This window comes from Limanda limanda, chromosome 10 (assembly GCF_963576545.1).
Source record: "Limanda limanda chromosome 10, fLimLim1.1, whole genome shotgun sequence".
NCBI lineage: Eukaryota > Metazoa > Chordata > Actinopteri > Pleuronectiformes > Pleuronectidae > Limanda > Limanda limanda.
The window spans coordinates 15243167-15253915 of record NC_083645.1 but is presented as its reverse complement, the minus strand read 5'-3'; the positions used below and the strand labels follow the sequence as shown (position 1 = coordinate 15253915).

The 10749-nt window shown below is 43.1% G+C and overlaps 1 protein-coding gene across 1 annotated transcript; it reads left to right on the top strand.

Annotated features, from left to right (window-relative positions):
- The first annotated feature begins 894 nt into the window (after window positions 1–894).
- Window positions 895–4608, top strand: rtn4rl2b (reticulon 4 receptor-like 2b). The gene is made up of 4 exons (XM_061080060.1): window positions 895–943; window positions 2268–2494; window positions 2602–2835; window positions 3745–4608. Exons 1-4 carry the CDS (start codon window positions 895–897, stop codon window positions 4606–4608), a joined length of 1374 nt encoding a protein of 457 aa, XP_060936043.1.
- The last annotated feature ends 6141 nt before the right edge of the window (window positions 4609–10749 follow it).

Genomic DNA, 10749 nt, shown 5'->3' with positions numbered 1-10749 from the left:
TCCATGCCCGCATGTTGCAAGGCACCTTCCCCAGCAGCTCGTTTTGACTGGAGCCAAAGGAAAATGAGAACGATTCTGTGACCCATCCAGAGGGCACAGTGGCCCTCACCTTCACCCTGGTGTGCCAGGAGATGAACTGGCACAATATTCATCTAGGTGAGAAGTAAGCATTTAGTTTGAGCTTTACCAGTGGCTGCCGTAATACATGTGTGAAATCGGTCCATATGTCGAGTGAGATCATCTCGCTCCACCGCTGGGTTTCACCTTTCCAAGTCCGTCTGTTGTTCTGAATTGTAGGCGGCTCTCGGCTCGTGTCCAAACTGGCCTACACCACATGAGACAAATTGATTTCGGCTTTAATGCCAAATGAGTTTTCCCACCTGCTGTCCACCCCCGACCCCCATGTGAGCGCACGTGACCAGACAAACACGTGTCTTCATGAGAAGTGGCCATGCGTAAAAGTATTCTTAAACTATTATCTTGAAACCAAAAAAAAAAAAAAACCTCCACCATGCATATGTCCATTCCTGTCATTTTGGGCTTTCCCGGAAAATGCAGTGAACCATGTTTAATAGCTTCAGATACAAAGCAGAGAGTGATGCGTTGCTTCTTAAGGTAACAGACAGAGATTCACACCCTCACTACCGCTGCCTTTCCTGTCGCTTCCTGGGGGGACTCTCACCCCTCCTCCTCCCGGGCTGACGTAGTGAGGATCCCCCGCTGCCCACGTCTGTGGGCGAGAGCCGGCTGCGGGTATAAAACACCCGGGACTCCAGCACGTCACAGCCTTCAAGCCTCAGCGACTCGATCACCAGGGCTGAACCTCAGCAGAGATAGCAGCAAGCAGGCATCTCCACGCCGCGCAGGCTAACTCGCTTTCGGCTTTGGTTCGAGATGGAGGCTCGTAGGACCATGAGGAGCTCCAGCTCCCACAACTTCAAGAGTAAGTTTTTCCACCGGTTCTGATTTTGTAAATGCATTTCTGTGATTTAATGCTGCAGCTTGTAAATCAGTGGTTCTTTGAACAGATTTCAAAAACTGAGAACCTTCATGTGGTTAAATGCTGATTGTATGTTACTGTGGTTTTACGTACAGGGATTTTTATGCAGGGATGCATGTTAATTTTATGTTAACAGTCAGGTGGGTTCAATACCGTGTGTTTTTTCAGTAATGTGTGTCAGAATTAGAAGGACGTCACCTATAGAGTTAGAAGTGCGCGCTTTTTGGACACATTGGTGCGAAAATTAGCTGAGCCAAGTGCACCTCATTTAGGAATCCGGTTTATCCATCTATTTGTCAATGTATATGATGACATTTTATTAAAATCACCTGCTTTCTGAATTTGTATAGACTTCCCTGTAAATATTACAGTAACTTTACACAAACCTCCTCATCCAGTCTCTCCATCTCTTTTACGCACGGATAAATGAGCTTGATTGGTGCGCACATGATACTGAACTTTATTTCTCACTCCACTTTGATGTAAACAAGACTCACGGAGACCATAGAAAGGTTTTATCTTACACCTAAAAAGGCTCCAACTCCGGTTCTCCCTCAGCGTCCAGCGCATCTAATGGTCCAACTTGTTAGTGGGTCAAGAGGTGAGCCGCTGGAAAATCTTGCGCACAACACATGAATGGGAACTTCATCATTATTTCATGCGTGTACTCTTCCCTTGGTGAAAACTTTTGTGAGCGTTATCCGATCTCTGCCAAGAAGCTGTTGCAATATTAACAGGAACCGAAACCAATCCGGGTCTGGTTACCTGTTTTACGCGTGCCCTCTCTCATAGGAAAGCTTCTGGGGGAAATAGCCTGAGAACTAGGATAGCAGGTTAATGTAATGCACTGAGGCACGTGTGATCCTTGTCTCTAACGAATTTTTATTTTATATAATTTGATGATTTTTTTTATTCTAATAATATTGGCACAATAGACATTGATACCCTTGTAAAGTGAGCAGGCGGATATTGATGGATGAATGATTTCTGTAATGTAGTCCGGTGAATTATGTATGAACACCAAAGTTCTGGGGATCATCAACAGGTCACGGGTGAGAGCACAGCTGTGCTAAAAAGAATCACTGTGTTCAGCCTCGGGTTTGACAGACAACAGCAAAGAAAGACCCAAACCTGAATCACACACAATGTGCACATCAATCCAGAGCTCATCAATGCAACAATGCTCCTATGCTGCTGACCTGAACTTGACTTGTGTTCCTTCATATATCATCAATAACCTCCTCTTTCTCTGTCTCCCTCTCTGCAGGTGGACTGACCCTGTGGCTGATTCTGTGGCTGGTGGTGGTGAAGCCAGGCGGGTTGTCCGCATGCCCCAGACTGTGCGTGTGTTACCCTACGCCCATGACGGTCAGCTGCCAGTCCCAGAACCTCACCATCGTGCCGGCTGGTGTGCCCTATGACTCGCAACGTGTTTTTCTGCAGAACAACCGCATCGCAGAACTTCGCGCGGACTCTTTTGGCTTTGAAACTCAGGTAAATACTGACACTTCCTGCAGCTGAATTGAAATTTGAATTTGAATTCTGAACACTCTTTGAGTTTTCTTCTAAAAACGTGATTAATTTCTCTTTAATCTATGCAGGTGCTGTGGCTGTACGGCAACAACATCACATGGATCGAGGCCGGGGCCTTCAGTAACCTGAGGGTTCTGGAGGAGCTGGATCTGGGTGATAACCCCCTTCTGCGGCGCCTGGAAGGTGGAGCGTTCAGGGGATTGGAGAAGCTGCAGAGCCTGCACATGCACCGCTGCAAGCTGGCCGCTCTCCCCCATGATCTGTTCCACAAACTGTACAGCTTGCAGTTTCTCTACCTGCAGGTACAGCCAGAATCCAGACATATTCCCAGCAACACACACTCATGTTTGTGGGAACACATATTGTTGTTTCAGTCTAGATTTATGAACATCGGTCACTGTACGGTTTCCCCACACACAGGCTGCACATCACAGAGACACATTTATATGTTAAATACTTTAACCACAAGTAGTTTTCAGCTGAAACTAAACGGACATTTCTGTGATCATCATATTATTGAAAAAGCACAATAGATCACTCTTGCACAGAAGGGTCACTGTTAGAAAATTGATTGGCTGCCAAATCCTCACATGTACTATAAATGAGTGTATAATACATACAAATGTTCCCACACACAGCAGCAGTAGCCTCAACTCAGATAAGACAAAGCCAAAGACAATAAAACCAAACTGTAACTACAAGCTAATATGCAATTACATATTAAGAAGAGTAGATCTCAGAGCCAAATAGTACATAAATTTCAACTAAACCACATAAATCGAAAGACCCATACATTTAACACCTTAGCCCCTTCTGTCAATAACAACACTGAATGAAACTCATCTTAATACAGCAATTCAAAACCAACACAATATACTTGTTAAGTAAGAAAAAAGTCAAGACAAGCTGTCATAGAGAAAGAATGAAAGAAATCATTCACAAATTCCTTGTGGTTCCAGGTTACTTCTGATCACTGTAACGCTACTTTCAAGGAAGTGAGGCTCTTTTTCCCTCCTGTCATAGCTGATCAAAGTGAAATTTAATCTCACACAAACAAAGATCTTCAAATAGATATAAAGTTCAGTTAAGATTGAGAGATATAAATCTTTTTCTTGACGGCAATTTTTGCCATCAACTAGACCCAGGATCTGTAATTTTCCCACCTGCTTTTCCACAGCACTAAATCTTCTTGTATTCTGACTTTGCTCCAGGAGAATCAGCTCCACTTTCTGCAGGACGACCTCTTCTCAGATCTGGTCAACCTCAACCATCTCTTCTTACACGGGAACCGCATCCGTGCCCTTTCTGAGAATGCGTTCAGAGGTCTGGTCAACCTGGACCGCCTCCTCCTCCACGACAACCGCATCAGGCAGGTCAACCGTCGTGCTTTCCGTGACCTGGGCCGCCTGACCATGCTTTACCTTTTCAACAACACCCTGGCCGAGATACCAGGCCAGGCCATGAAAGACGTCCAGGGCATCCAATTCCTGCGTCTGAATGCCAACCCTTGGTCCTGCGGTTGCGAAGCTCGTCCCCTGTGGGAGTGGTTCCGCGAAGCCCGCATTGCTTCCTCCGACCTCATGTGCACCTCCCCCTCCCAGCGTCTGGGCCAAGACCTCCGATTCCTCCGGGAGCTGGACTTCGCCCTCTGCCCCTTGGCTGACCCCGGCTCCATGGCTGGAACCACCACGACCACCTTCAGCACCAAGACCCGCTGGTGGTTCTCCAAAAACAAGCCCGCATCTTCGACCAAGGCCCTGCACCAGAAGAGCTCAGAGACGGTGAAGGCCTTCCCCTTCGGCGCTGTAAAGCCTCAGTTCCCCCCCAAGTCCCCCATCGAATCCATCCCTTTCAAGTATGAACTGTCGGCCGATGAAGCGGCACTCCCCAAGCTGGACCCAGAAGAATACTGGGCCAACTATGGCAACGAAGACTCCTCCGTCCCCTGCTTCGAGCTGGAGTGCTCCGAAAACTCAGCATTCCCTTCGTCCTCCCTCTCGCTCATCGCTCCATCCATTCTCCACCTCCTGGCCCTCTCCACAGTCACCTACTCCCTTCATTTCCTTTTTGGCTGAACCCTTGCCTCCTTCACTCCTTTTTCCTCCTCTAAACTCTCCCCGTGCTCTTTCCTACTCTAACATAAACCTGGATCTTGATTCCTTTCAGCCACCTTCTCGAGGTGTTATACTGATGCAGGAGACAGGCGAGGCCGCAGGGAGCTCACCTAAAGAGCAGAGATCATTAAAGCTGAGGTAGAGCAGGACAGGACTTCAGTGTCGAAGTAGCTGCTGCTTAGTGGTTCAGACTTTTAATCATGAAAACTGACTCTAATATCAACAGTCGAAGGTAAAAACCTACAACGGTTTTGTGAAAGGACCCTGTGCAGACAGCTATGGGGTCTCAAGAGGTTTTTTGATATCAAAGCTGTAAACAACGCAGGCGTTGGGAATTATCAACAGCTACAACAAGTACTCACCATCCAATCATTGCTGACATTATCCGTCATTGATTTACCTTTATCAGAGAGATTTAAAGGTTTACATGGCATCACCAGGAGTAGGAGAAAGAGGTGGATCAACCGAGATAACAAGAGGCGGTCGAGGAAAGAAAAGAGAATTAAAGTGAAAGAAAATCAATAGAGTGTGAGGAGAGCGAGTTTGAGATACATATCCAAAGGCAGAAAAGGACGAGAGGATCGTTATATCTGCAGCCAAGGCTCCTCGCCTCCTTCAGATTCAAACTCCTGAGTGAGATGCCAGCAAACATCCACCACCCACATCATCACTGTATATACACCCATCACACACCGCTCTGTACTTTAGCTGGCTTTGTACTTACCTTTTTGTACCATTTAGTATACGACAGCTTGTGGTGATAGAGAGATAGCCAGAGCGTAAATGGAGGGCAAACAACTGAAATATGGAAACTCCTTCTCACCCCTTGTGTTTTCGAGTCTCTTCCTCTTTCAGAAAACCTTGTTCCTGACTTCCCAGACTGAATGATGAATCAAAAATTAATGTGTTTAGAGCATCAATGGTATATATTCAACATATCAGAGCTCACTGTCAACATGAGCAGAGTAATAGATAAATAGATGCTTAGTAAAGACGACGTGTTTCGCTCGTCAGGCTGTTTTGTGTGTGTTTCTTTTTTTTTGTTTGTGGTTGTTTGTGAGTGAAAGTGTTATGACGAGTTGACCTCTTCAGTGTGTGTCTGTGTGTGTGTCTGTGTCCTAAATGCACTAAATTCATTTGACTTAGACCCTGAACTGTTTCAAAAATGCTCCGAAATGTGAGTTGATGTTTTTTTATCTTCTGAACATATTTAATAAATCCCAGGGTGTCACCTGGTTTCAATGACTCATATCTGTGTTTTTATTCTCACACAAACAATACAACACATCGAAACAATCAAACTGTCACACATAAAACCTAGATGACAAACTCTCTGACTACAGTGAGTCCTTTGGGTTGTTTACTCAGCAATCTGTCCAACACAATGCCAATCCTAATTGAGATGTGAATTACTCATGCCGACCATATGCTCCTCCTCAACTCCAGATGTTAACATCTGACTCATAACTGTGACTTTCTGGATAGAACATGAAAGACACTGCGACGCTGTTAGATTCGGTATTATTTCAATGAGAATCCTTGTATAATAAATGCTCTATTAAAAAAATGTAAGAAACAATCAAACTGAAGCAAGTTGTAGTTTCTTTGTTGTGTCCCTGTCGTCTTTGTTCGCTGAGACACTGCAGAGGAAAACAAAAAGCGTGCAACAGTTAGTCAGCTGCTACTTTATGACAAACACAACCCATACGGACTAGAATAGATGGAAGAGGTATATTAAACAGTATTGGACTGAAATCACAGTAAAATAAGGGACTCGATGATGAATGTGATCGATATTATCAGAGCTGATTACATTTTGTAACTCTGATATCGGATAGCTTTAACATTTTGGACAAATATAAAAAGTCAAGAAAAAGTTTTTTGACAGCATCATGTCAGCTCTTGTCAAACTCCATAAAAAAGGGCGGTGGTACTTGTCTGTATGACAGCGTGTGAAGTGTCACACAGCGAGTGTGTATGGTGAAGGTGACCAATCCCAACTGTGCTCTCTCCTCGTCACCATGAGCAGTTGGCAGCTATATTGAGCTGTATCAGGGGTGGGGGGTGTTAGGGGGAAGAATGGGGAACATGCCAGAATGAAAATGTGACGATGTGTCCCAGAATCAGCGCACACCCCCTCACCAGACCAACTCTCACCATGATAATCATGACGATGATGAGGTCGCACACTGTCACGCATGTGATTTTACACGTGCACATACACTAATACACACACTTGATCAAATACAAAAAGGTTTGGAGAAGTTCGGTGGATCCAGCAACTTGTTTTTGTTGTCTAGCTCAATAATTATTCATCATTTTCACACCTTTCTTTTTTCCTCTTCTCTCTCTTTTGTTTTCCTCCTCTGTGTGATGAAAACTGCCTCACTCTTACCAGTCATAGATTACAGCAGATAAATCATCAAGCCCACTGACATTCTTGTTCTTAACAATCTCCTTTTTGTGGGATATTTTCAACTCCTCTGCTCTACACATTTGCAATTAAACTTAATCTGCACATTTTGACAACAAAGTATTGGATGCAGCAAACCATGATCTCTGTTCACATGACAGAGTTTGCAAAAAATGTTGTTCTTATAATCCAGTATTGGAAATGTGACGAACCATTGAAATATCCCTGAATTTTCCATTACACTCTATATTTCAAAGTTGCTTTTTCATGGCAATGGAGTGGGCGTTTGCCCTTTGTGCATGATTGCAGCTGCCTGGGTGGTGATGGGACATGTTGATTGTTATTCCCCTGCAGGAACACCACCAGGCCATTAGCAGAGAGCATTTCTCTGAAGTTGTCAGACTTTGATGATGTGTTCTCAACACGCATTGCACCCACTCGTTCTGCCTGAGTCTTTCCTATTTGTCTTGACGGTCTTTTGTGTGCTTGCCTGCCTTTCACATACTGTCACTCCGTCTTTGTCTAAACCCTGATCACTCCAGCCCCTCTCTCACTGCCTGTCACACAACGTCACCCAATATGGTTATTCCTGTCTTGGCCTGTGCGTTGGCTCATACGTGTTTGCTTACGTGCCATTGGCGTGTTTGCTGACGTCTACCTTCACACATGTCTTTCTGGCAGAAGACGAACCGAGACTCACACCCTGACGTCAGAAATGAAGAGGCAGAGAGAGACTTTCATATTAATGAAATTAACTGATTCACTGCCACTGTAACATGAGAAAGAACAGAGTCTGTTTTGTTTTTTACATTACACAACAGGTTCATAATTAAAGTCGAACAATGTATAGCGTTGCAGACAACCTGACAACTGACCTCAAACATTCATAATTGATGAACACCATTAGCAGCACTGTCACACTGATCAACTCTCATTGTCCAGCACGTGGAAACATGAGCCTCCGGGGCAGTGAACCTCTGCTCGTGACATTTCACCAAACGGAAGAGGAAAGAAAAAGATAGAGGCATCTCAGAGAGATGAGGAGCTCCTCAAACCATCTGTGTAAATGTATTGAGTGGAAACCGACTATTTTAAGAGATGCGGTGATACTTTGTTCTGGGTTCACCTACTGAGCAATAAAAAGCCAATATGAAACTGGAGGACAAAAGAGCAAGAAGGGTGGTTCAATCCCCACTCTTCTCCATCTGCATGCCAAAGTGTCCTTGGCAAGATACTGAACCCCTAAATGGCCCCTCATAAATGTTGAGTGTACTAATTGTAAGTCGCTTTGGATCAAAGTGTCAGCCAAATGACAGGTAATGTAATGTAATGTAAAAGAAGGGGAAACATCCAAAACATTTACAAAATGTCATAGAGGAACACTTGAGGAAAAGTTGCTACAGCTGTTTTTTTCATCTGCAGCCCAAAAGATGGAGACTGAAACTATGGAGATTCTTCAGGTGCCCCATGAAAGAACAAACAAAAGTGGAGCTGCATTTATGCACATGGAACTTCACTACAGTTAAATATGGTAACACAGTGACTTGTAAAAACCTATAAGACTTAACTGTCAATAAATGATTTTAAATGGTTAAGTTATGTTATGCTTGTGTACTGTATTGTGATGGTGGGACTTGAGTAAAGGCCTTTGTAGCAAATGAAGATCTGCCTCCTCCAACTGTGGAAAATGTAACTGGAATACAACTCAGAGCCAAATATTCAGAATTAGTGCAGTAAACTTACATGCGGACCAGTTGCTCTGCAGTCAGAGAAGGTCGGTGGTTTGATCCCCAGCTCCTGTAGTCTTCTTATTAAGAAGACACTGAAATTGGCCCTCAGTGTATGTGATAGAAAAGGCGTTGTATATAGAGGCGCTGGATGAATGGGTTGAATGCCACTTGTACTGCACAAGACTAAATAAATAAAATAAAAATATTGAATTTCCATTTTCAAGGCAGCATTGACATTTTTTTAGAGGAATTTGACAGTGTAGAAGTGTTCAACAGATTTCATGATTATCAAACATTTAGACGAAAGCAGACACCTTCATGTCAGCTGGAGGATCCGTGAGAATCAGGCTCTGTGATGCTGTGCCTGCCAAAATACAAAAAATATCTAAATTTATGAATGAAAAATCTGCCTTCTGTTGTTGCTCGCTGCGGATGCACAGAACTGTCTGCATGAGCGTTTGTGAGCATTACTTTGTGCATTGTTGATTGTACTACAGCCACGAGCTCCATGCATACGGCCTTGAGTCAGTAAAACAGGAGAGAAGGATGGTGACGACAGGACACATCTGTCTCCTGGTCAGTTCACTCCAGGTTCAAGCATGTGACTAAAAGTACACTGCAACAGAATGAAAAGACAGATTTTGAGACAGTAGAAATTTTGAATAGTGTCATCTCTTTCCATTACAAAGAGACACAATGAATGAAGGATTAAATCGTAAAGCAACGACAACTTGAGTAAAAGTGATTACACAGGAAGTGTGGGCCTTGAGTTTGAGAACAAAGGAACAATGATTCGATGGGCGCTTGTGAGTCATTCGCACCACCTCCTCGCTCTATAGTATGATCCATATTTGTTGGCTAAGACGCAACTTGTGACGTCCTTAAGACAATTTGTTTATGAACCCAAACATGTCACTGCTGCCACGTTCCCTGTGAAACACATGGGGATTGGGTAAGGCTATTTCTGTAACACGATGGCTTTGGAGGACTCAAACAGACCCGTCTGTTGCTCGGCAGGGTTTTCTCCCACTTGCCTCTTGTTTGTCTTGGATCATGTCTCACAGCCGTCGCTCACAAGTCTCGTTTGGGGACCTGCGTTCATCTGTCCCTCTGTTTACAGAGGACGGAGAGTTCCCAGATGGGAGGTTTATCTCAAAGTGTATTCAGGCTTTAGCTGGACTGGATGACGAAGATATGACACCAAGAAAAGTCTGGCTCCTTCGAGTCTGTCAAAAGTCTAAACACATATTCCCTGTCATTCTGAAAAAACATGTTTCGAATGTGTAACATTACATGCTGCAGTTTGTATAATTTATACCAAAACAAATGTATATTATCTTATAGGGACTATGGGTGTCAATAATATTAAAAAACTTTTTAATATATTGACACATCTACAATATCTATACAATAGTGTTGCCAACAAGAACTGAAATCTAAAAAATAATTTCAATAATTTACAAATTGCGATTTTTCAATAATCTAATCAGTATTGCCAATGCTGTACAACATATATATATATATATATATATATATATATATATATATATATATATATTACTCCACATATTTATATATATGTGGAGTAATTAAACAGACCTGTCTGTTGCATATATTCAAAATGTATATACTCTGCAGGGTCAACAATAAAAAACACAGCTTTACAGAAAAATAAATTGATGTATTGTCAGCTTGTTTTTTTATGTATTTTTTTAAATATTATTTATTTATTTATTTATTTTTTCGTGTATTCTTCTGTTTTTTCCAGGTGGTTCGGTATGCAGACATTTGCATGTGTTCAAAATGAGCAATACCAGTAATAAATATTGACATATAATAACTCTTCTATGTGTTTGTAGTGCTAGATTGTGTATATTTGTTTGTTACTGCAAAGAAGATGTCAGAATAATGGTTTCGTCCGTCACGTTTAAAAACCCCCCTTGCTGGTGGTACAGTCCC